Source organism: Mobula hypostoma, chromosome 1, assembly GCF_963921235.1.
Source record: "Mobula hypostoma chromosome 1, sMobHyp1.1, whole genome shotgun sequence".
Lineage (NCBI taxonomy): Eukaryota > Metazoa > Chordata > Chondrichthyes > Myliobatiformes > Myliobatidae > Mobula > Mobula hypostoma.
In genome coordinates, this window is record NC_086097.1 from 711700 (window position 1) to 738978 (window position 27279).

The 27279-nt window shown below is 44.0% G+C and overlaps 1 protein-coding gene across 9 annotated transcripts in view; it reads right to left on the minus strand.

Annotated features, from left to right (window-relative positions):
- The window catches only part of tmem63c (transmembrane protein 63C), a 342578-nt gene that overhangs the window by 217677 nt on the left and 97622 nt on the right, over positions 1-27279 (minus strand). For all 9 annotated transcript variants that reach the window (XM_063042821.1, XM_063042830.1, XM_063042849.1 and 6 more), the window contains 5 exons: positions 25769-25848; positions 13905-13992; positions 11846-11883; positions 4950-5092; positions 4130-4181 (listed from right to left, as the gene is read on the minus strand). In XM_063042821.1, the coding sequence (XP_062898891.1) occupies positions 4130-4181; positions 4950-5092; positions 11846-11883; positions 13905-13992; positions 25769-25848 (401 nt within the window). The remainder of the gene's footprint in view (positions 1-4129; positions 4182-4949; positions 5093-11845; positions 11884-13904; positions 13993-25768; positions 25849-27279) is intronic.

Here is a 27279-nt window from a genome sequence, read left to right on the forward strand (position 1 = left end):
TGAGAATGATCAACAGTTTGAATGCTTGCTGTTGTACACAGAAGTCAGATGGCTTCATTGTCACTTTTGCATCAGTCTTCAATGCGGAAGATTCTGACAGTATAATGAAAGTTTGAAAGCGTCAGAGGTCAGAAGTATGTGAAGTTGCCATTACGAGGAAGAAGTATCTTGGAAAACTGAAAGGTCTGAAGGTAGATAAGTCACCTGGATCAAATGGTGTACACCCCAAAGTTCTGAAAGAGGTGGCTGAAGAGAGTGTGGAGGCATTAGTAATGATCTTCCAAGAATCACTAGATTCTGGAATGGTCATAATAACATAGAAAACCTACAGCACAATACAGGCCCTTCGGCCCATGATGCTGTGCCCTCTATTTTTCTAAGCTCTATGTACCTATCCAGGAGTCTCTTAAAAGACGCTATCAAATCCGCCTCCATCACCGTCGCCAGCAGCCCATTCCACACACTTACCACCCTCTGGGTAAAAAACTTGCCCCGACATACTTCCTCTGTACCTACTTCCAAGCACCTTAAAACTGTGCCCTCTCGTGTTAGCCATTTCAGCCCTGAGAAAAAGCCTCTAACTAGCTACACCATCAATGCCTCTCATCATCTTATACACCTGGAAGACTGGAAAATTGAAAGTGTCACTCCACTCTTCAAGAAGGGAGAGGAGCAGTAGAAAGGAAATTGTAGGCCACTTCATCTCTTCTCAGTGGTTGGGAAGATGTTGGAGTTGATAGTTGAGGATGTGGTTTTGAAGTACTTGAATGCACATGATAAAATAGGCCGTAGTCAGCTTGATTTCCTCAAGGGAAAATCTTGCCTGACAAATCTGTTGAAATTCTTTGAAGAAGTAACAAGCAGGATAGACAAAAGAGAATCGATGGATGTTGTATACTTGGATATTCAGAAGGACTTTGACAAGGTGCCAAACATGAAGCTGCTTAACAGGTTAAGAGCCTATGGTATTACAGGAAAGATGCTAGCAAGAATTAAGCAATGGATGATTGGCTGGAAGCAAAGAGTGGGAATAAAGGGAGACTTCTCTGGTTGGCTGCCGATGACTACTGGTTTTCCACATGGGTTTATGTTAGGATCACTTCCTTTTATGTTAAATGTCAATGACTTGGATGATGGAATCGATGGCTTTGTTAAAAAGTTTGTGGACGATACAAAGATAGGTGGAAAGGCAGGTCATTCTGAGGAAATAAAGAGGGTACAGAAGGACTTAGATAGATTGGGAGAATGGGCAAAGAAGTGGCAGATGGATTACAGTGTTGGGAAGTGTATGATCATGCACTTTAGTAGATGGCTATTTTCCAAATGGAGAGAAAATTCAAAAATGTGAAGTGCAAAGTGACTTGAAAGTTCTTGTGCAGAATTCCCTGAAGGTTAATTTGCAGGTTCAGTCACTGGTGAGGAAGGCAAAGGCGATGCTAGCATTCATTTCAAGAGGACAAGAATAGCAAGGATGTAATGTTGAGATTTTATAAAACATTGGTGTGGCATCAGCTGGAGTATTGTGAACTGTTTTGGGCCCCTGATCTTAGAAAGGATGTGCTAACATTGGAGAGGGTTCAAAGTAGGTTCTCAAAAATGTTTCCAGCATTGAACAACTTGCCTTATGAAGAGCATTTGATAGCTCTGGGCCTGTATCATGAGAATTCAGAAGAATGAGGGGTGACCTCATTGAAACATATCAAATGGTGAAAGGCCTTGATAGAGTGGATGTGGAGAGGATATTTCCTAGGCTGCAAGAGTCTAAGACCAGAGGACACAGCCTCAGAATACCATAAGACCATAAGACAAAAGAGCAGAAGTTGGCCATTCGGCCCATCGAGTCTGCTCCGCCATTTTATCATGAGCTGATCCATTCTCCCACTTAGTCCCACTCCCCCCGCCTTCTCACCATAACCTTTGATGCCCTGGCTACTCAGATACCTATCAACCTCTGCCTTAAATAAACCCAATGACTTGGCCTCCACTGCTGCCCGTGGTAACAAATTCCATAGATTCACCACCCTCTGACTAAAAAAATTTCTTTGCATTTCTGTTCTGAATGGGTGCCCTTCAATCCTTCAGTCATGCCCTCTCGAACTAGACTCCCCCATCATGGGAAACAACTTTGCCACATCCACTCGGTCCATGCCTTTCAACATTCAAAATGTTTCTATGAGGTCTCCCCTCATTCTTCTAAACTCCAAGGAATACAGTCCAGGAGCGGACAAATGTTCCTCATATGTTAACCCTCTCATTCCCGGAATCATTCTAGTGACTCTTCTCTGTACCCTTTCCAATGTCAGCACATCCTTTCTTAAATAAGTGGACCAAAACTGCCCACAGTACTCCAAGTGAGGTCTCACCAGCACATTATAGAGCCTCAACATCACATCCCTGCTCCTATACTCTATTCCTCTAGAAATGAATGCCAACATTGCATTCGCCTTCTTCACTACCGACTCAACCTGGAGGTTAACCTTGAGGGTATCCTGTACGAGGACTCCCAAGTCCCGTTGCATCTCAGAACTTTGAATTCTTTCCCCATTTAAATAATAGTCTGCCCGTTTATTATTCTGCCAAAGTGCATAACCATACACTTTCCAACATTGTACTTCATTTACCACTTCTCTGCCCGTTCTTCAAATCTATCCAAGTCTCTCTGCAGACTCTCCGTTTCCTCAGCACTACTGGCCCCTCCACCTATCTTTGTATCGTCAGCAAACTTAGCCACAAAGCCATCTATTCCATAATCCAAATCGTTGATGTACAATTTAAAGGAAGCGGCCCCAACACAGACCCCTGTGGAACACCACTGGTAACCGGCAGCCAACCAGAATAGGATCCCTTTATTCCCACTCTCTGTTTCCTGTCAATCAGCCAGCGCTCTATCCACTTATGTAACTTTTCCGTAATTCCATGGGCTCTTATCTTGTTAAGTAGTCTCATGTGTGGCACCTTGTCAAAGGCTTTCTGAAAATCCAAATATACAACATCCACTGCATCTCCCTTGTCCAGCACTCTGGTAATTTCCTCAAAAAATTGTAATAGGTTTGTCAGGCAGGATTTTCCTTTAAGAAATCCATGCTGAGTTCTGCCTATCTTGTCATATGCCTCCAGGTACTCTGTAACCTCATCCTTGACAATCGACTCCAACAACTTCCCAACCACAGATGTCAAGCTAACAGGTCTATAAAGATGATCCTGACTCTCCGAAACCCCTACAGTTACTTTCCCCATATCTACTTCTTACATATTGTGGGAATCTTTGTGTCCATCTCCTCTTAGGCAGCGTAATCATCTTCTGGGTGAAAATGTTCTTTCACAAATTCCCAGTCAAGTCAAGTCAAGTCGCTTTTTATTGTCATTTCGACAATAAACTGCTGGTACAGTACACAGTAAAAATGAAACAACATTCCTCCAGGACCATGGTGCTATATGAAACAACACAAAAACTACACTAGACTAAGTGAGACAACACAAGGCTACACTAGACTACTTAAGACAACACAAAAACTTCACTAGACTACAGACCTACACAGCACTACATAAAGTGCACAAAACAGTGCAGGGCAATACAATAAATAATAAACAAGACAACAGGCACAGTAGAGGACAAATTACAATATAGTAATAAATGATGCAGATATTCAGTCTAGACTCTGAGTATTATGGAGTCTGATGGCTTGGGGGAAGACCTCATCATCAACACAACCATTGTTTCTGTGTGGCTCGTAAGATTGGTGTAGACAGCTGGGTATAAGGGGATGGCAAATGATGAAGGCAGGCCAGTAGGTAGGGGTATGAATGATAAGATAGGTGAGCAGAACTGACGGGGAAGGAAGCTTGGGTAGGGGATGGTTGGGAGTGCAGGAGAGACTGACAGCAGTGAGGGACCATCATGGATATGATGGCAGCATTGAGGCAGATCAGATGAGAAGAGGGTACAGAATGGGGTCGACTCAGCACTAGGGAATAGAGTAAAAGGAAACAGAGATGTTCCTGTTGGCAATGGATGGGAGTGGGGGTACCACCGGGAGATTGATGGGCAGCAGAAATGTGTGGGACCAGTTCAGGGGGAGAGTAGATGGTGGCTGCATTGTGGAATTACAGACAGTCCTTCCTCACTCACTCTGCAGGAACGTTTGCGATGGTTATACGGCCAAAGTGTTGCGGGCTGTCTCCTGGAACATAAATGTTCATCAGTCAGTGGTAGGTGCAAGTGCAACAAGACAAAGCACAGACTTCCCCCTCCCAGTGGTCAGAGCCAGTGGTTTTATCCAGTGTCTGCAGCCCAAGGCTAGCTCCTTGCTCTTGACCAATTCACTTGCCCTCCCCTTCCTCAGCTCCCAGTTCTACCCCAGTCTCTCCAATGTGAAAACTTAGATCGCTCCATGGTCTCACAGGACCTGAACTTGTTCTGGTCCACCACCACCCTGATTTCTCTGCAAGCCCCCAAACAAAGAGGCACCTGGTATTCACAAATGTAATAACTAGTGCCAACACCTCCAGTTTAGGAAATTAGCCCTCTGCACCTCTCTCTTCCCTACAATGATCTTTAGGGTGCACCTCTTTGGCCAGGCTTTTGATCCATCTGCCACACTTCCCCACCTACTCTGTTACACACACCTGTTACTGCTGACCTCTGGTGCCATGCCTTCTCTGCTCCCAGTAAGATCCCAGACAAAGGAGCAGAATTAGGCCATTGAGCCCATCGAGTCTGCATCGCTATTCAATCATGGCTGATTTATTATTCCTCTTTATAAGACCATACCCCGTTATAAGACCTTAAGACATTCTCCTGTCTTCTCCCCATAACCTCTTCACATGCCTACTAATCAAGAACCTATTAACCTCTGTTTTAAGTATGCCCAGAGATAGCCTCCACAGCCATCTGTGGCAATGAATTCCACAGATTCACCATCCTCTGACTAAAGAACACAGATCCTTACCCAGCAGGTCCCCCGAGAAGTTGACAGGAAGGATGATGGCGATGGAGAAGACACAGACCACACTGAGGAGAACTAAGATGTGACGCTGGAACGAGAGATACACGATGGCGTCGATTCCGCACTTGTATTGAATTTCATCATCTCTGAGTACAAACACAGTGGATACAGCTCCAGTTTCACAGACAGCTACAAGAACTGCTATCAGCCCATCCCCTCCCAACACCTCTGCTTCCTCTGCCCTTGTTCCTTCTCACCTCATGTTGTGGCTTCTAATGCTCCTCATTCACTCCTACAGAGCCCTGTCACTCGATGTACTCTGCCCAAAATGCTCTCCCTCAGCCCCTTCTTCACCACAGCCCCTCACAGCATCCTCCCTCATTTTTAGCAGGGCGCCAGTTCAAAACCATCTGTGTAAACGGAAGCAGGGAGAAAACCTGACATCGACATCACTACTGAATGTGAATATTTCACAACGAGCAAGTCAGTGGTTGACTATACTGCCACTTCACAGCCTCCCCAGGGAGGTATAAGGCAGGATAAAAAGGAACAACATCCACTTGCAGGGATGACTGCAGCTCCAACACCTCCCATCTTGGATAAAGCAGCATGTTTGATTGTCCACCCCAATCCCAGTTCACCACAAAAAACATTCCCTCCACTACTGGTGTAGAGTGGTGGTAGAATATACCACCTGCAAAATGCACTGCCGATTTCTAAAAGAACCTCACAAATTCGTAACCTCTATGACCCGTGATGCAGCGGGAGTGTTTAAAAGAGAGACGATTAATGGAGCAGGTGACGGAGTAGTGGGAGACAGAGTAGGAAGGCTTTGACTTCTGAGGCTTTGGTGAGCTGAGGAAGAGCTTCACTCCAAGTGAGGTAAGGTTGGGTAAGTTCCTTTAATAAATCTAATTACCTTAAGAGTAGGTAATGGAGGCAGCAGTTAGGGCAATTGAGTGCTCCATTTGCAGTATGTGGGAAGTCAGGGCGAGCACAATCGTCCCTGATGATTACACCTGTAAAAGGTGCATCCAGCTGCAGCTCCTGATAAACCGAGTTAGGGAGCTGGAGCTGGATGAACTTCGGATCATTCGGGAGGCAGAGGCAGAAATAAACAGGAGTTACAGGGAGATAGTCACCACTAAGAGTCAGGAGACAGGTAGCTGGGTGACTGTAAAAAGAGGGAAGGGGAATAGACAGAATGAGCAGAGCACTCCTGTGGTTGTTCTCACCAATAATAAGTACATCGTTTTGGACACTGTTGAGGGGGACGACCTACCAGGGACAAGTTGCAGTGGTTGTGTCTCTAGCACCGAGATGGGACCCTCAACTCAGAAGGGAAGGAGGGAAAAGAGGAGAGCAGTAGTGATAGCGGATTCGATAGTTAGGGGGACAGATGAGAGGTTCTGTGGAAGAGATCGAGAATCCCAGATGGTCTGTTACATCGCTGGTACCAAGGTCCGCAATATCTCGGATCGAGTTCTCGGTATTCTCAAGAGGGAGGGTGAGCAGCCGGATGTTGTGGTCCATGTAGGGACTAATGACATGGGTAGGAAGAGTGAGGAGGTCCTGAATGGTGAGTTTAGGGAGATAGGTGCCAAGTTAAAGGACAGGACCTCCAGGATAGCAATCTCAGGATTGCTACCAGGGCCACGCGCAGGCGGGTTTAGAAATAGTAAGATAGCGCAGATCAACACGTGGCTGAAGACATGGTGCAGGAGGGAGGGCTTCAGATTTATAGATAATTGGGCAGTTTTCCAGGGAAGATGGGACCTGTTCCGGCGGGACCGTTTACATCTGAACTGGAGGGGGACAAATATTCTTGCAGGTAGGTTTGCTAGAAAGGATCCGGTGGATTTAAACTAGATACAAGGGGGGAGGGGAACCAGAGTGTAGGAACAGATGTAGGGGAGAAGGAAGAAAAAGAAAATAGTAAAGTTGTTTGCACCGTTGGTGATAAACAGAGAGTAAGAGGTGGAAAATTTCTTAAATGCATTTATTTTAATGCTAGGAGCATTATAAGAAAGATGCATGAGCTTAAAGCATGGATTGATACCTGGAAGTATGATGTGGTAGCTATTAGTGAAACTTGGTTACAGGCGGGGTGTGATTGGCAACTAAATATTCTTGGATTTAATTGCTTCAGGTGTGATAGAATTGGAGGGACAAGAGGGGGAGATGTTGCATTGCTTGTCAGAGAAAATCTTACAGCAGTGCTCTTGCAGGATTGGTTAGAGGGCTCATCTAGGGAGGCTATTTGGCTGGAATTGAGGAATGGAAAAGGTGTAGTAACACTTATGGTGGTGTATTATAGACCACCAAATGGGGAGCAAGAATTGGAGGAGCAAATTTGTAAGGAGATAGCAGATATTTGTAGTAAGCACAAGGTTGTGATTGTGGGAGATTTTAATTTTCCACACATAGACTGGGAAGCCCATTCTGTAAAAGGGCTGGACGGTTTGGAGTTTGTAAAATGTGTGCAGGAAAGTTGTTTGCAGCAATACATAGAGGTACCAACTGGAGAAGGGGCAGTGTTGGATCTCCTGTTAGGGAATGAGATAGGTCAGGTGACAGAGGTTTGTGTTGGGGAGCACTTCAGGTCCAGTGATCACAATGTTATTAGTTTCAATATAATTATGGAGAAAGATAGGTCTGGACCCAGGGTTGAGATTTTTGATTGGAGAAAGGCTAACTTTGAGGAGATGTGAAAGGATTTAGAAGGAGTGGATTGGGACAATTTGTTTTATGGGAAGGATGTAATAAAGAAATGGAGGTCATTTAAAGGTGAAATTTTAAGGGTACAGGATCTTTATGTTCCTGTTAGGTTGAAAGGAAAGGTTAAAAGTTTGAGAGAGCCATGGTTTTCAAGGGATATTAGAAATTTGGTTCGAAAAAAGAGATATCTACAATAAATATAGGCAGCATGGAGTAAATGAAGTGCTCGAGGAATATAAAGAATGTAAAAAGAATCTTAAGAAAGAAATTAGAAAAGCTAAAAGAAGATATGAGGTTGCTTTGGCAAGTAGGTGAAAATAAATCCCAAAGGTTTCTACAGTTATATTAATAGCAAAAGGATAGTGAGGGATAAAATTGGTCCCTTAGTGAATCAGAGTAGTCAGCTATGTGTGGAGCCGAAAGAAATGGGGGAGATTCTGAACAATTTCTTTTCTCGGTATTCACTAAGGAGAAGGATATTGAATTGTGTAAGATAAGGGAAACAGGTAGGGAAGTTATGGAAACTATGATGATTAAAGAAGAGGAAGTACTGGTGCTTATAAGAAATATAAAAGTGGATAAGTCTCCGGGTCCTGAAAGGATATTCCCTCGGACCTTGAGGGAAATTAGTGTGGAAATAGCAGGGCCTCTGACAAGGTCATGTTTGACAAACCTTATTGAATTTTTTGAAGAGGTTACCAGGAAAGTTGACGAGGGTAAAGCGGTGGATGTTGTCTGTATGGACTTCAGTAAGACCTTTGACAAGGTTCCACATGGAAAGTTAGTTAGGAAGGTTCAATCGTTAGGTATTAATATTGAAGTAGTAAAATGGATTCAACAGTGGCTGGATGGGAGACGCCAGAGAGTAGTGGTGGATAACTGTTTGTCAGATTGGAGCCCAGTGACTAGTGGTGTGCCTCAGGGATATGTACTGGGTCCAATGTTGTTTGTCATATACATTAATGATCTGGATGATGGGGTGGTAAATTGGATTAGTAAGTATGCAGATGATACTAAGATAGGTGGAGTTGTGGATAATGAAGTAGGTTTTCAAAGCTTGCAGAGAGATTTAGGCCAGTTAGAAGAGTGGGCTGAAAGATGGCAGATGGAGTTTAATGCTGATAAATGTGAGGTGCTACATTTTGGTAGGACTAATCAAAATAGGACATACATGGTAAATGATAGGGCATTGAAGAATGCAGTAGAACAGAGGGATCTAGGAATAATAGTGCATAATTCCTTGAAGGTGGAATCTCATGTGGATAGGATGGTGAAGAAAGCTTTTGGTATGCTGGCCTTTATTAATCAGAGCATTGAGTATAGGAGTTGGGGTGCAATGTTGAAATTGTACAAGGCATTAGTGAGGCCAAATTTTGATCATTGTGTACAGTTTTGGTCACCGAATTACAGGAAAGATGTCAACAAAATAGAGAGAGTACAGAGAAGATTTACTAGAATGTAACCTGGGTTTCGTCACCTAAGTTACAGAGAAAGGTTGAACAAGTTGGGTCTTTATTATTTGGAACGTAGAAGGTTGAGGGAGGACTTGATAGAGGGATTTAAAATTATGAGGGGGATAGATAGAGTTGACGTGGATAGGCTTTTTCCATTGAGAGTGGGGGAGATTCAAACAAGAGGACATGAGTTGAGAGTTAAAGGGCAAAAGTTGAGGGGTAACACGAAGGGGAGCTTCTTTACTCAGAGAGTGGTAGCTGTGTGGAACAAGCTTCTAGCAGAAGTGGTTGAGGCAGGTTCGATGTTGTCGTTTAAAGTTAAAATTGGACAGCTATATGGACAGGAAAGGAATGGGGGGTTTTGGGCTGAGTGCAGGTCGGTGGGACTAGGTGAGAGTAAGAGTTCAGCGTGGACTAGAAGGGCTGAGATGGCCTGTTTCCATGCTGTAATTGTTATATAGTTATATGACCAAGGTGGTCATGGGCAACAGGTGATTAGGAACACCACCATCCACACAGCCATTCCTTCTCACAACATCTTCGAAGATAGAACATAAAACAATCTATCAGAAATCAATCTGTCAGAAATTCTGTTCCATTTCGCTTGATTATTCTGTTCAAACTGAGACCCAACTGGAGAACTTCTTCCTGTAATTCCTTCTTCTGACACCCAGTCACTATACTACATGTTAAATAAGCAGACACTTCATTGGTCACATCATTCTTTCTGAATGTTTGCAGTTTCATTTTTTATTGTTTGTTACCTTAAATGGTTCTTAACCTCTCTGATTTATTTTCATTACAATAGTTATGGGTTTAGGCTATGTCCACACTAGACTGGATAATTTTGAAAATGCCGGTTTCGCGTAAAAATGATAGGCATTCACACCAGGCGTTTTTGAAAATACCTCTGTCCACATTAAAATGGGTATTTGGACGAATCTCCTCCTACTGGGCATGCACAGGACACACAGAAAACAAGTGAAGAGGAAACGGTATACTTGGTGCGCGTTTGTCCAGTTACAGACTAGAAAAACTTAAAAGGAAATTGCCAGACGAAAGACTTGGTGCATGTTTAGAAACCATAGAAACCTTAGAAAAACTACAGCACAGAAACAGGCATTTTGGCCCTTCTTGGCTGTGCCGAACCATTTTCTGCCTAGTCCCACTGACCTGCACATGGACCATATCCCTCCATACTCCTCCCATCCATGTATCTGTCCAATTTATTCTTAAATGTTAAAAAAGAACCCGTATTTACCACCTCGTCTGGCAGCTCATTCCATACTCCCACCACTCTCTGTGTGAAGAAGCCCCCCCTAATGTTCCCTTTAAGCTTTTCTCCCCTCACCCTTAACCCATGTCCTCTGGTTTTTTTCTCCCCTTGCCTCAGTGGAAAAAGCCTGCTTGCATTCACTCTATCTATACCCACCATAATTTTATATACCTCTATCAAATCTCCCCTCATTCTTCTACACTCCAGGGAATAAAGTCCTAACCTATTCAACCTTTCTCTGTAACTCAGTTCCTCAAGTCCCGGCAACATCCTTGTAAACCTCCTCTGCACTCTTTCAACCTTATTTATATCCTTCCTGTAATTTGGTGACCAAAACTGAACACAATACTCCAGATTCAGCCTCACCAATGCCTTATACAACCTCATCATAACATTCCAGCTCTTATACTCAATACTTTGAATAATAAAGGCCAATGTACCAAAAGCTCTCTTTACGATCCTATTTCCCTGTGACGCCACTTTTAGGGAATTTTGTATCTGTATTCCCAGATCCCTCTGTTCTACTACACTCCTCAGTGCCCTACCATTTACCCTGTATGTTCTACCTTGGCTTGTCCTTCCAAAGTGCAATACCTCACACTTGTCTGTATTAAACTCCATCTGCCATTTTTAAGCCCATTTTTCCAGTTGGTCCAGAAACGTTTCCTACAGCCATAGTCTCGTCACCGATGAAAGGGACGACAGCTACAACTAAATGCAAGAAGGCTTGTTACTGGGCAAAAGTGAAATTTGCTGTTACCTCATTCGTTTGCCTTTACTTTTGCCATGTCTTTGTGTATTATTTTGCTGTATTTAACATGTGCAATCAAACAAGTTACTGGGCAAAAGTGACAATTGCATCTATTGAATGTTTGCACAAGCAATACATTAATAAAGCATCTTGTTAAATGTATAAAACATGTCTGCATCAGTGTTACATTGTATTTCCATACAATGTTACATTGGGATGTTACACATCCATTGTCAGATATTGTTGTGGTGTTGGAGGTTGCGTTTAAGAAAACAATTAAATGCCGCGCTGCCGCCACCATTTGTTCCGGCACGTCATGACAGCGTTTTTAAAATTAGCCAGTTACCCCGTACACACTACAACAGCCAACCGGCGTTTTCAGATTTAAACACTCTGGAGAGTGTTTTAGAAAAGCTCCGTTTTTGGGGGAGGAAAACTCCATTTCAGTGTGGTCGGAGGGTCAAAACGAAGAGAAAAAGCTTCGGTTACAGATTTATCCAGTCTAGTGTGGACGTAGCCTTATTCTCATCTTCCTCAGGAACTGGTAATGTCCATTAACAAGGAAATTGTCACCATGACACTGCTACCATTGACACATCATTTCTTCTGTATTCTGACATGTGGCTGAAGGAGGTGACTATATGTAACTCTCTTCACACAGCAGAAATCACAAGGATTAAGCAATGAACATTCAACATACCTCATGTGATAGAGTGTGGTCAGCCATGAACAAAAGCCCTACCGAAAAACAAAACAAAATGAAAAATCCATTAATTTGAAGCTAAGATCACATATCAGAATCAGAATCACTTTATTGCCAGTATGTGAAACTTACCAGAATTGACTGTGATTTAGTGCCAAGTTTGAAACACAGGACAATCCCATAACATACAACACAATAGCAACCACCAATTTACAAGACATTAGTGCCAATGGCCATTAGCAATCAACAATTAGAACGGTCACATGAGCAAACATCAGTAATCAAATTTAAATAAATGAGAACATATGAACAGACTCGATAATTATCAACAAATCGGGAAAGACCATTTAATAGATGAAATTTTAGCAACACAGAAATTACCATAAGACCATAAGATATAGGAGCAGAATTAGGCCATTTGGCCTATCAAGTCTGCTCCACCATTTCATCATGACTGATCCAATTTTTCTTCTCAGACCCAGTCTCCTACCTTTTCCTCGTATCCCTTCATGCCCTGACCAATCAAGAATCTATCAACCTCTGCCTTAAATATTCATAAAGATTTGGCCTCCACCGCTGCCTGTGGCAAAGAATTCCACAGACTCACCACTCTATGGCTAAAGAAATTCCTTTTTATCTCTGTTCTAAAAGGATGCCCCTCTATTCTGAGGCTGTGTCCTCTGGTCTTAGACTCTCCCACCATTGGAAACATCCTCTCCATATCCACTCTGTCAATGTCTTTCACCATTCAATAGGTTTCAAGGAGGTCACCCCTCATTCTTCTGAGTTCCAGTGAATACAGGCCAAGAGCCATCAAACACTCTTCATATGTCAAGCCATTCAATCCTGGAGTCATTTTTGTGAACCTCCTTTGAACCCTCTCCAGTTTCAGCACATCCTTTCTAAGGTAAGGGGTCCAAAGGCACTGTAATATCATCCTTCCATACTGATCTCCCTCATGGAACTCATTGCTGCAGGCAGGACAAGTGCTCCACCTGCCTTTACACCTCCTCCCTCACCTTGAGGTGAGGCAACACTTCACTTGTGAGTCTATCAGTCCCGCAAAAAACACTTCAACTGTGAGTCATCTGCTGTATCTAGTGAGGCAAATTGGGAGACTGCTTCATTGAGCACCTTCACCCTGTCTGCCACAAAAGAAGGTGCTTAAAGTAGTTTTTCAATTTCACTTTCCATTTTCATTCCAACATGTGTCCTCAACTGTCACTATAAGGCCACACTCAGGTTGGAGGAGCAACACCTCATATCCATCTGAGTAACCTACAACCTGATGGCATGAACAATGATTTTCATAACTTCCAGTAATTTCCCCCCTCCCCCTTCACTCTTTTTCCATTACACATTTTGGTATCTCTCTCTCTCCTTCTCTCACCTACCCATCACCTCCCACTGGTTCTCCTCTTTCTTCCCTTTCTTGCATGGTCCACTATTATCAGATTCTTTCTTCTTCAGCCCTTTACCTTTTCCACCTAATACCTCCCAGCTTCTTACTTCATCCTCAATCCCCTACCCACCTACCTCCCCTCTGGACTCATCTGTCACCTGCCAGCTTGTACACACCCCTTCTGCTCCCCCAAACCTCCTTATTCTGACTTCTTCCCCCTTCCTTCCCAGTCCCAATGAAGAGTTTTGGCTCAAAATGTTGACTGTTTATTCATTTCCATAGATGCTGCCTGAACTGCTGAGTTCCTCCAGCATTTTGTACGTGATGTAAAAATAATCCAAATTGCTTTTGCAGTTGGATAACTAGTAAATAATATCATAGAACACTACACAGAGAAACAGGTCACTCGGCCCATCTAGTCCATGACAAACTATTATTCTGCCCCGTCCCATCGAGCAACATCTGGATCAGCCCTGCATGCTCTTCCCACCCATGTACCTATACCTATGACCTTGAAGTGCTGCAATCAAACCTGCATCCACCACTTCCATTGGAAGCTTCTTCCACACTCTCACCACCCTCAGAGTGAAGAAGTTCCCACTCATAGTCCCCGTAAACATTTCAGTAAGTTCACTGAAATGTAAGTTGACTCACCACATCCTTACTCTCCAGTTCTGTTGGGCTGGTTTCACAGGAAGATTTCTCCTTTTCATTTTGTTCTCCATAAAACAAGGAGGTGAGGCTGCAGAAAATAAAGAAAGCTGTAAACAGCACAGCACCTTCAGACTTACAAAAGCATTGAGAATTACAGAGAAAACAGGTAGCCATCAACAAACAAAATGGGAAGTGAGAAACCGAGAGATAAAGAGGAAAGGTGACACAATCATGGCTAACAAGAGAAGTCAAAGCCAACATAAAAGCCAAAGAGAGGGCATATAATGGAGCAAAAATTAGGGGCAAGTTAGAGGATTGGAAAGATTTTAAAAGCCAACAGAAGGCAACTAAAAAAGTCATTAAGAAGGTTAGGATAGAATACGAAAGTGTGTTAGGCAATAATATTAAAGAGGATACCAAAAGTTTATTCAGATACCTAAAGTGTAAAAGAGAGTTGAGAGTGGATATCAAACCACTGGAAAATGATGCCGAAGAGGTAGAAATGGGGGACTACAAAATAGTGGATGAACTGAATTAAGTAATTTACACGCAAACAACAGGAATTCTGCAGATGCTGGAAATTCAAGCAACACACATCAAAGTTGCTGGTGAACGCAGCAGGCCAAGCAGCATCTATAGGAAGAGGCGCAGTCGACGTTTCAGGCCGAGACCCTTCGTCAGGACTAACTGAAGGAAGAGTGAGTAAGGGATTTGAAAGCTGGAGGGGGAGGGGGAGATGCAAAATGATAGGAGAAGACAGGAGGGGGAGGGATAGAGCCGAGAGCTGGACAGGTGATAGGCAAAAGGGGATACGAGAGGATCATGGGACAGGAGGTCCGGGAAGAAAGACGGGGGGGGGGTGACCCAGAGGATGGGCAAGAGGTATATTCAGAGGGACAGAGGGAGAAAAAGGAGAGTGAGAGAAAGAATGTGTGCATAAAAATGAGTAACAGATGGGGTACGAGGGGGAGGTGGGGCCTTCTTCACTGTGGAAGATACTAGCTGTAAAGTGGAAATTCCAGGACTCAGGGGGATGAAGTGTGTGAAGTTACTGTAGGTAGAAGATTCATGGGAAACTGAAAGGTCTGAAGGTAGATAAATCATCTAGACCAGATGGTGTAAGCCCTAGGGTTCTGAAAGAGGTGGCTAAAGAGGTCGTGAAGAATCGTTGTAATGATCTTTCAAGAAGCACTAGAATCTGGAATGGTTCTGGAAGACTTAAAATTGCAAATGTCACTCCGCTCTTCAAGAACTGCGAGAGGCCAAAGAAAGGAAAATATAGACCGATTAATCTGACCTCAGTGGTTGGGAAGATGTTGGAGTCAATTCTGAAGGATGAAGTCTCAGGGTACTTGGAGGCACATGATAAAATAGGCTGTAGTCAGCTTGGTTTCCTCAAGGGAATTTCTTACCTGACAAATCTTTTGGATAGACAAAGGAAAATTGGTTGATGTTGTGTACTTGGATTTCCAGTAGGCTCTTGACAAGGTGCGACTCGTGGGGCTGCTTAACAAGCTACAAGCCAATGGAAAGATTTTAGCATGGATAAAGCCGCGGCTGTTTGGCAGGAGGCAAAGAGTGGGAATAAAAGAAAGTTTTTCTGACTGGCTGCCGGTGACTACTGGTGTTTGGCAGGAGTCTGTGTTGGGACAGATACTTTTACGTTATATGTCAGTGATTTGTTTGATGGAATTGGTGGCTGGTTGTAAAGTTTGCAGATGATATGAAGATAGGTGGAGGGGCAGGTAGTTTTGTGGAAGTAGAGAGACTACAGAGCACTTAGACAGATTTGGAGAATGGGCAAAGAAATAGCAGTTGGAATACAGTGTCGGGAAGTGTATGGTCATGCACTTTGGTAGAAGAATTTATTTTCTAAATGGAGAGAAAATACAACAAACTGAGGTTTAAAGGGGCTTAGGAGTCCTTGTGTAGGATTCCATAAATATTCCCTAATTTGCAGGTTGAGTCTGTGGTAAGGAAGTCAAATGCGATGTTAGAATTCATTTCAAGAGGACTAGAATATAAAAGCAATTATATAATGTTGAGACTTTATAAAGTGCTGATGAGGCTTCACATGGACTATTGTGAGCAGTTTTGGACCATTTATCTTGGAAAGGATGTATTGAAAATGGACAGGGTTCAAAGGAGATTCATGAAAATGATTCCAGAATTGAATGGCTTGTCGTATGAAGAGCCTTTGATGGTTCTGGACTTGTATTCTCTGAAATTCAGAAGAATGAGGGGTGACCTCATTGAAACCTATCAAATGGTGAAAGGCTGACACTTCATTGGAAAGGGTACAGAGGAGATTTACCAGGATGCTGCCTGGTTCAGAGAGTATGCATTATGATCAGAGATTAAGGGTGCTAGGGCTTTACTCTTTGGAGAGAAGGAGGATGAGAGGAGACAAGATAGAGGTGTACAAGATAATAAGAGGAATAGATAGAGTGGATAGCCAGTGCCTCTTCCCCAGGGCACCACTGCTCAATACAAGAGGACATGGCTTTAAGGTAAGGGGTGGGAAGTTCAAGGGAGATATTAGAGGAAGTTTTTTTTTACTCAGAGAGTGGTTGGTGCGTGGAATGCGCTGCCTGAGTCAGTGGTGGAGGCAGATACACTGGTGAAGTTTAAGAGACTACTAGACAGGTATATGGAGGAATTTAAGGTGGGGGGTTATATGGGAAGCAGGGTTTGAGGGTCAGAACAACATTGTGGGCCGAAGGGCCTGTAATGTGCTGTACTATTCTATGTTCTATGTTCCCAACACTGTATTCCATTTACACTACTTTGCCCACTCCCCTAATCTGTCTAAGTCCTTCTGTAGCCTTCTTGCTTCCTCAAAACTACCTTCACTTCCATCTATCTTCATATTGTCTGCAAACATTACAACAAAGCCATCAATCCATCATCCAAATCATTGACCGATAATGTAAAACGTATCTGTCCTAACACAGACTCCTGTCACTGGCAGCCAATCAGAAAAGGCTTCCTTTATTCCCACTCTTTGCCTCTTGCCAATCAGCCACTGCTTTATTCATTCTATAATCTTTACTCTAATAACTTGGGTTGATAGGTTGTTAAGCAGCCTCATTTGTGACACAAGTACACAACATCAACCGGTTCTCTTTTGTTCATCCTGCTTGTTATCCTGACGATCCTTCCAGAAACTGTGGAAATATCGGAAAGACAGGCTGTCGTGACGGTTCCTCTTCTCATTTGGTTCCCCAGGTTTTCTGTCGGACCTTTTAAGGGCTCAATTGATTTCCTTCTCCTTGTAGCCATTCTGTAGGAATGTCGTTCGTAATCTTCTTATTTCCTCGTGGAGACTCTCCAGATCCAAAATAGTTTTCACAGGGTTAATCACGTGGTCTTATACCTTAACAATAACAGCCACCATCACACTTCCCAACAGATAGTGGGTCTTTCCACTTATATTTCCATGGTTTCTGGAAGGATCACCAGGATGCTGAAGAAATACTGGATTAATACCAGACAGAAATCTGTAAGGAAGTTCAAGTTAGAGTTTAGGGAAGATCCGGCTTGGGTGAGGTTTTTTTCTCTCTCCCTCTCTCTCTCTCTCTCTCCCTCCCTCTCCCTCTCCTGATATTTGTTCATTTCTTATCTGTTAGGGCATAGTAGGTCAGTGAGAATAGCTATAGGGGATGTCCTCTGTGTGGGATATGGGAAATCTGGGAGACCTCCAGTTGCCAGATTCACACATCTGCACTAAGTGCACCAAGTTGTAGCTCCTAACAGAACGTATTAAGGAAATGGAGCTACAGCTTGATGACCTTTGACTCAAACAGGAGAATGATATGATGGACAGGAGCTACAGGGTGGTAGTCAGCCCTAAATTGCAGGAGACAAGAAAGTGAGTGACTGTTAGGAGGAGGGGAAATGCACAGCCAATGCAATTTACACCTGTAGTCATCCCCTCAATAATAATTATACCACTTTACATACCAATGAGGGGAACAACCTACCAGATGGGAGCCACAGTGACCAGGTTTCTGGCACTGAGTCTGGCGCTACGGCTCAGAAGAGCAGAGTGCTAAAGAGGAGTGCAGTGTTGATAGGAGATCTCTTAGTCATAAAAACATAGACGAGGTTCTGTGGGCATGATAGAGACACCCAGATAGTATGTTGCCTCCCTGGTGCCAGCATCTGGGATGTCTCAGATCGGGTCCATGGCATTCTCAAGGGCAAGGATGAGCATCCAGGTGTCTTGGTACATATTGTGACCGAGGACAAAAATGTGGGTCAAAGTAGACCTGGGACTTAGGATGGCTGGTATTTACAGGATTCCCTGTGAATGCGGAGCAGCGTATATCAGCCAGACAAGATGCATGGTGGAAACCTGCATCAAGGAGCACAGGGGGTCTACCTGTTTGGTTTACCCGGGGAAATCAGTGGTGGCAGAACATTCATTCGCAATGGCCCAAGGATCGACTTCGATGGCAGAAAACTACTGTGCCAATGGCTTTTGGGACCATTTGAGATCATCATTCCAAATTAAGTTGGGAGAGTTTGTCATCGAAACATCGGTTACAGTCGATTCCTGTACCTAGCTGGAAGCCCAAGAAGAGGTTTTTCTCCCTTTGAAATTTTGATCATCATGACACACCACTGACGTTGAATGTCCAATTCAGAGAAAACTGCTGTGAAGCTTTGCTTTTAACTCTTGAAAGTGGACCCGACCGAAAGGTAGCTCTTTTTAAGCACTGCCTTTTTCTGATTGGTTGCTCTGCAACTCAGAGAAACTGCCACAAAACTGCCTTTTGAATCTCAATTGCCGTCCTGATTAAAAGGTAGCTATTTTTACACAACACTAACGTTGATTGTCTAACTCAACTTTTTAACCTTTTATGCCTTGACTTATCAAGAACCTATCAACCTCCATCTTAAATACACTCAATGACCTGGCCTCCTTTATCGAATCACTTGTCATATGAAGAGCGTTTTTTATGGCTCTGAACCTGTATTCATTGGAATTCAGAAGAATGCGGGTTGACTTCATTGAAACCTATCGAGTGGTGAAAGGCCTTGATAGAGTGGATGTGGAGAGGATGTTTCCTATGGTGGGAGCTTCTAAGACCAGATGACACAGCTTCAGAATAGAGGAGTATCCTTTTAGGACTGAGATGAGGAGGAATTTCTTCAGCTAGTGAATGGTGAATCTGTGGAATTCTTTGCCACAGGCAGCTGTGGAGGCCAAGTCTTTATGTATACTTAAGGCAGGTGAGGGTAGCCGACGGGTCTCAAACCCTTGGTGAGATAGGGAGTTGTCTATCCCAGCATGTGAAGACAGAATCCGGCAGATTGAGCGGACGAGACCAGTGGAAGGTCCAACGGTCAAGAAGGCAGTCTCTGCAAGTGTTGTAGAACGTGTAGAGTAGGACAAGACACAGAAGTTGTCCTGGTCATCCACTGTGCCTAGTCCCATCTCTAGCCGTCTCGACTTTTGTCTTGCCACTGGATCCAGATGGAAATTGGGAAGAGAGAGTGAGACCTGCAACTCTCCCTCACTCAAATCCAAATCAGGTGCTAGTCTCAACACTATCATCATCAAAAGCCGGCTAGCGGCATGGTGGCATCAGTGCTGGACTTCGGGGTGAGAGGTCCCGAGTTCAACTCCAGCCGGCTCCCTTGCACGCTTTCCATCCATGCTGGGCTGAGCGTCAAGCTAGCAACTCAACCTCGTAAAAAGTACCAATAGTGTTGAGGTCTTCATCGATGACGAAGGGCGAAACTTAGATATGTTTAGAATCATTCTCATGAACCTCCTCTGAACCCTCTCCAATGACAGCACATCCTTTCTCAAATAAAGGGTCCAAAATAGCTTACAATACTCTGAGTCAGGCCTTACCAGTGTTTTTAAAGCCTCAACATTACATCCTTGCTTTTATGTTCTATTCCTCTTGAAATGAATGCTAACATCACATTTTCCTTCCTTATCACAGACTCAACCTGCAAATTAACCTTTAGAGAATCCTGCACAAGGACATCCAAGTCCCTATGGACTTGAGATTTTATAATTTTCTCTCTACTTAGAAAATAGTATAAGTTTTTATTTCACTTACAAAAGTGCATGTCCATACAATTCCCGACACTGTCTTTCATCTGCCACTTATTTGCCCATTCTCCCAATCTGTCTAAGTCCTTCCGTAACCTTTCTATTTCCTCAAAACTAACTATCCCTCAACCTACCTTCGTGTCATCCGCATGACAATCTTCGCCACAAAGATCTAACATATAAAGAGGCTTTGAGGAAAGAGAAGCAGAATAAAGGGTGTAACAGGAAGGGAGCAGTTACTCTATTGGGGGTATTCTATAGGCCTCCTGGTAGCAGCAGAGATACAGAGGAGCAGATTGGGAGGCAGATTTTGGAAAGGTGCAAAAATAACAGGGTTGTTATCATGGGTGACTTTAACTTCCCTAATATTGATTGGCACCTGATTAGTTCCAAGGGTTTAGATGGGGCAGAATTTGTTAAGTGTGTCCAGGACGGATTCCTGTCACAGTATGTGGACAGGCCAACTAGGGGGAATGCCATACTAGATCTAGTACTAGGTAATGAACCAGGTCAGGTCACAGATCTCTCAGTGGGTGAGCATCTGGGGGACAGTGACCACCGCTCCCTGGCCTTTAGCATTATCATGGAAAAGGATAGAATCAGACAGGACAGGAAAATTTTTAATTGGGGAAGGGAAAATTATGAGGCTATAAGGCTAGAACTTGCGGGTGTGAATTGGGATGATGTTTTTGCAGGGAAATGTACTATGGCCATGTGGTCGATGTTTAGAGATGTCTTGCAGGATGTTAGCAATAAATTTGTCCCGGTGACGAAGATAAAGAATGGTAGGATGAAGGAACCATGGGTGACAAGTGAGGTGGAAAATCTAGTCAGGAGGAAGAAGGCAGCATACATGAGGTTTAGGAAGCAAGGATCAGATGGGTCTATTGAGGAATATAGGGAAGCAAGAAAGGAGCTTAAGAAGGGGCTGAGAAGAGCAAGAAGGGGGCATGAGAAGGCCTTGGCAAGTAGGGTAAAGGAAAACCCCAAGGCATTCTTCACTTATGTGAAGAAAAAAAGGATGACAGGAGTGAAGGTAGGACCGATTAGAGATAAAGGTGGGAAGATGTGCCTGGAGGCTGTGGAAGTGAGCGAGGTCTTCAATGAATACTTCTCTTCGGTATTCACCAATGAGAGGGAACTTGATGATGGTGAGGACAATATGAGTGAGGTTGATGTTCTGGAGCATGTTGATATTAAGGAAGAGGAGTTCTGGAGTTGTTAAAATACATTACGATCGGTAAGTCCCTGGGGCCTGACGGAATATCCCCCAGGCTGCCCCACGAGGTGAGGGAAGAGATTGCTGAGCCTCTGGCTAGAATGTTGTCCCCTTATTCAAAAAAGGTAGTAGGGATAGTCTGGGTAATTATAGACCAGTGAGCCTTACGACTGTGGTGGGAAAGCTGTTGGAAAAGATTCTTAGAGTTAGGATCTATGGGCATTTAGAGAATCATGCTGATCAGGGACAGTCAGCATGGCTTTGTGAAGGGCAGATCGTGTCTAACAAGCCTGACAGAGTTCTTTGAGGAGGTGACCAGGCATATAGATGAGGGTAGTGCAGTGGATGTGATCTACATGGATTTTAGTAAGATATTTGACAAGTTTCCACACGGTACGCTTATTCAGAAAGTCAGAAGGCATGGGATCCAGGGAAGTTTGGCCAGGTGGATTCAGAATTGGCTTGCCTGCAGAAAGCAGAAGGTGAGGGTCGTGGTGGAGGGAGTACATTTGGATTGGAGAGTTGTGACTAGTGGTGTCCTACAAGGATTGGTTCAGGGACCGCTACTTTTCGTGATTTTTATTAACGACCTGTATGTCGGGGTAGAAGGGTGGGTTGGCAAGTTTGCAGACGACACAAAGGTTGGTCGTGTTGTGGATAAGACCATAAGACAAAGGAGCAGAAGTCAGCCATTCGGCCCATCGAGTCTGCTCTGCCATTTTATCATGAGCTGATCCATTCTCCCATTTAGTCCCACTCCCCCACCTTCTCACCATAACCTTAGACGCCCTGGCTACTAGGATAAATTGTCGAAGGTTGCAGAGAGACATTGATAGGATGCAAAAGACCATAAGACCATAAGACAGAGGAGCAGAAGTCGGCCATTCGGCCCATCAAGTCTGCTCCGCCATTTTATCATGAGCTGAATCCATTCTCCCATTTAGTCCCACTCCCCCGCCTTCTCACCATAACCTTTGAAGCCCTGGCTACTCAGATACCTATCAATCTCTGCCTTAAATACACCCAATGACTTGGCCTCCACTGCTGCCCGTGGCAACAAATTCCATAGATTCACCACCCGCTGACTAAAAAAATTTCTTCGCATTTCTGTTCTGAATGGGCGCCCTTCAATCCTTAAGTCATGCCCTCTCGTACTAGACTCCCCCATCATGGGAAACAACTTTGCCACATCCACTCTGTCCATGCCTTTCAACAGTCAAAGTATGACTATGACTGTGACTATTCGAAATGTTTCTATGCGGCCTCCCCTCATTCTTCTACACTCCAAGGAGTACAGTCCAAGAGCGGACAAACGTTCCTCATATGTTAACCCTCTCATTCCCGGAATCATTCTAGTGAGTCTTCTCTGTACCCTCTCCAACATCAGCACATCCTTCCTTAAATAAGGAGACCAATACTGCCCACAGTACTCTAAGTGAGGTCTCACCAGTGCCTTAAGTGGGCTGAGAAGTGGCAGATGGAGTTCAACCTGGAGAAGTGTGAGGTGGTACACTTTGGAAGGGCAAACTCCAAGGCAGAGTACAAAGTAAATGGCAGGAAACCTGGTAGTGTGGTGGAGCAAAGGGATCTGGGGGTACACATCCACAGATCCCTGAAAGTTGCTTCACAGGTAGATGAGGTAGTTAAGAAAGCTTATGGGGTGTCAGCTTTCATAAGTTGAGGGATAGAGTTTGAGAGTCGCGCGGTAATAATGTAGCTCCATAAAACTCTGGGTAGGCCACACTTGGAGTACTGTGTCCAGTTCTGGTCGTCTCACTATAGGAAGGATGTGGAAGCATTGGAAAGGGTACAGAGGAGATTTACCAGGATGCTGCCTGGTTTAGAGAGTATCCCCTCCTCCCCTTTTTCTGCCCTCTTTATCTCTTTTAAAGCACTGAAATCCAGGAATATTGAGAATCCATTCCTGCCCTGGTGCCAGCCAAGTCTCTGTAATGGCCACTACATCATAATTCCATGTACGTATCCAAGCTCTCAGTTCATCACCTTTGTTCCTGATGCTTCTTGCATTGAGGTACACACACTTCAGCCCTTCTACCTTACTACCTTTACACCTTTTATTCTGCTTCTCTTTCCTCAAAGCCTCTCTAAATGTTAGATCTGGCTTTACTCCATGCACTTCTTTCACTGCTCTATCGCTCCGGGTCCCATCCCCCTTGCAAATTAGTTTAAACCCTCCCGAACCATGCTAGCAAACCTACCTGCAAGGATATTGCTCCCCCTCGAGTTCAGGTGCAACCCATCCAATCTGTACAGGTCCCACCTTCCCCAGAAGAGATCCCAATGATCTAAAAATCTAAAACCCTGCTCCCTGCACCAACTCCTCAGCCACACATTCAACTGCCATCTCCTCCCATTCTTATCATCACTGTCATGTAGCACTGGCAGCAATCCTGAGAATGCCACCCTTGAGGTCCTGTTCTTCAGCCTTCAGCCTAGTTCCCGAAATTCACACTTCAGGACCTCATCTCTCTTCCTGCCTATGTCGTTGGTCCCAACATGTATCATGACTTCTGGTTGCTTTCCCTCTCATACCAGGATGTTGTGCACTCGGTCAGAGACATCCCAGACCCTGGCACCCGGGAGGCAACAAACCATGCGGGTGTCCTTCTCATGTCCACAAAATCTCCTGTCTGCTCCCCTGACTATAGAGTCTCCAATATCGACAGCTCTCCTCTTCTCTGTCCCACCCTTCTGCACCACAGGGTCAGACTCAATGCCAGAGGCCCTGCCACCATGGCTCATACCTGGTCGGTCGTCCCCATGAACAGTATCCAGGACGGTAAACTTATTATTCAGGGGAATGGCTACAGGGGTGCTCTGCATTACCTGTCTGCTCACCTTCCCTTTCCCTCCTCTGACTGTCACCCAACGACCTGCTTCCGACAGCCTCGGTCTGACTACTTCCCTGTAGCTCTCATATATGACTGCCTCATTCTCCCTTATGAATCGAAGGTCATCCAGCTGCTCCAGATTCCTTACATGGTCTTCCAGATCGCCCAGCCGTATGCACTTCTGGCAGATGTGACTCTGTGGGAGAGGGGCGTTCCCCCAAGACTGCCATATCTAACATGAGAGGCACATCACCGTCTCAGGAGGCATTGTAAAGACTAACTGCGAGCAAGCCTCTCGAGTCAAAGCCTCAAAGCTCCACTCCTTCGCTGGCCCACTCACTCACTGGCCGCTTTCCACTTTTCTAGTTTAAGGTTAAATCAGGGGTTGTTGGGTGTTGCTGGGTTTTGCAGCTTGAAGGGCTGAAAGAGCATTTTTCACACTGTATCTCTAAATAAAATAAACCACCACAGCCATCTTCCCCTGAATGAGGTATGATTCCAACCAGCAAAGTGATTCTCACTGACTCCAGTTTAACCAGGGCTCGATCAAATGGTTCTTGGCAGGGAATTGACGAACATAGACCACAAACAGGCGGATGCGCAGTTTAATTTGGCATCAGAGCCAACCCAGATTCCATGGGCCAAAAGGCCTACTTCTATTCTATATTGTTCCATAGTCCACGTACAACAGGACATGGATCAACTGGAAAAGTAGACAAGGGAATGGCAGAGAGAGTCTACTTGAGTAAGCATGAAATTGTGGGGAAGTTAAACCGGGGAGATCTGAAAGAGAACAGCAGAGCCTTGGGGAGTGATGCTGAACAGAAAGACCTTAACATACAAGTGCATGGATAGTTTCTTAAAAATGTGAATACAGGTCGTAGGGTGGTGATAACCCTTATAGTCAAGTCAAGATTCAAGATTGTTTATTGACATACATCAGTACAGAAATGTAAAAGAAAATAAAATAAGTAATACAATATAAAAAGAACACAACAAAAACACACAAGAATGCATCACCTACATTGGCTGAGGCATTGACTATTAAAGTTAGGACAGCATGGTTACATTTCACTGGAATATTGTGTATAGTTCTGGCTACAACAGGACATACATGATTCACCTGGAGAAGGTACAGTAAAGATTCATAAGGATGTTGCTTTATTTGGAGGGTTTAAGTAATCAGGTGAGATTAAACAAGCTGGGTCTGTCTTCCCTGAGTGAAGACAAAAAGGCATATAAAATTACGAGTGCTATTGATAGTGTAGGATGGGTAAAGAAAGGAATGAGGTAAGACAACACATCAGGTATTGATCTGGACTGATGTGCTGTTCTATCCCAAAACTATTGTCAATACCGGAGCTTCTATTTACATGAAAAAGTGGAGAACAGGAAACAGACTATGAGAAGAGTTAGATGAACAACAGGGTCAGGATGGACATTATGGGCCAAAGGGCCTATTCCTGTTCCTGTTCTGTATTGTTGTTCTATCTTCTAACACAGAGCCTCCAGCTGGAATACTCCCTGTGAACAGGTACTGGGAGCATGCTGAAAGGACCAGAAAATCCAGTGCATGAATTGAGGAGTTGGACTTGAATATTGGAGGTAGATAGGGGACTTAGATACAGGAGGTACAGTAGATAGGGAGGTATTTATGGGAGGTACAGTAGATAAGGGAGGTATTTACGGGAGATAGATAGGTAAACAGAAGGGAAAAAACCTGTCATTGTCCATCAGTAGAGCCAGTCGTCCATAGTCCCAGGCAGCTTTCCGGAGGCAGGAGAATATGAACAATAGCACCTGAAATCAAGATATAGTCTGGCATTAACATCTCTCCGAACATACACAGGCATCAGGCCCTGTAAGTTAGCCCACTGTGACAGGTGATGTCTGAATACCAAGCCAATCCCACTCAAACTGGGCTCAAAACCAAATACAGAATCCAGTATTTACCTCACCAACTCAGAATTTCAAATGATTTCATGATCAGGTGATTCAGTATCAAAAGCCAAACTTCTTCACTCAGCAGGTGGTGTGAGAGTGTAACGAACGACAGTGGAAGTGGTGGATCTGGGTTCAACTATAACATTTGAGAGCAGCTTGGATAGGTATATAATGGGGGATATAGTTAAAGACAAGGAAGAAGATTAGGTTGGCATGGACTGAATGAAATGAAATGAAATATCTTTATTATCATTGCATAGTACAATTTGTCATGCACCAATACAGCGAAAATGAATTTGCAACTCCCATATTCAATGCTATAAAACAAATAAAATAAATAAACAATAAATAAAATCAAGTAATCAGCCAGTACAACCAGCAACCATAAAACCAGTATTAAAGTAGCAATATAACAAATTTATGGATAATGCTTGATCGATTGGTTCAGAGCAATTATAGCTCTGGGGAAAAAAACTATTTTTCAGTCTGGAATTGCCGGCATAGAAAATCTTATAACATCTGCCAGATGGAAGAAGTTCAAACAGATGATTGTATCTGTTGAATGGGTTGAAGGGCCTGTTTCTGCCTAGTTTTAACTGTCATACATAAAGTACTGGTCAAGGAGTATAGCTGCTTGTCAAAGACAGTTCCTTCATCACAGATCCACAGAGAAAAGGTGACTTGATCCACTCCTTTAATACGGTTCTGTCTCCTTGGATCTGTGGGAGAACCTAATAACCGTTTGGTTGTTGTGCTGAACTAACTGCTTCCCTCCACCAGCTCTCGAAAAGCAAATCTACTGGGCTCAACCAACTGTGGAGTTTATGAAGGCTTTCTAGGCTTTGCTGAGGAAGACTGGTGCCCAGGCTGATCTCTCTTGTGCCACAGGACAGTTATAGAGAGAGTCATAGAGTCACAAAGCGATACCGCACAGTTACAGGCCCTTCATCCCAACTGGACCTTGCTGGCCAGAACCAATTTCCTGCATTTGGCCCATATATCTCATGCGTTCCTACATGTACCTATCCAAAAACTTTTCAAATGATACTATTGTACTTGTCGCAACCACTTCCTCTGACAGCTCATTCCATATACATTTGATTTCCTCTTGCTTAGGAAGAGCAATATCCCTAACCTTGCCATCCTTGAACACCCTGCTACCTCTGATTACACACTATGACAGTGCCAGTAGCATTATTTTTCACCCAGAGAGTTGTGGATCTGTGGAATGCTCTGCCTCAGAAGGCAGTGGAAGCCAATTCTCTGGATGCTTTCAAGAAAGAGTTA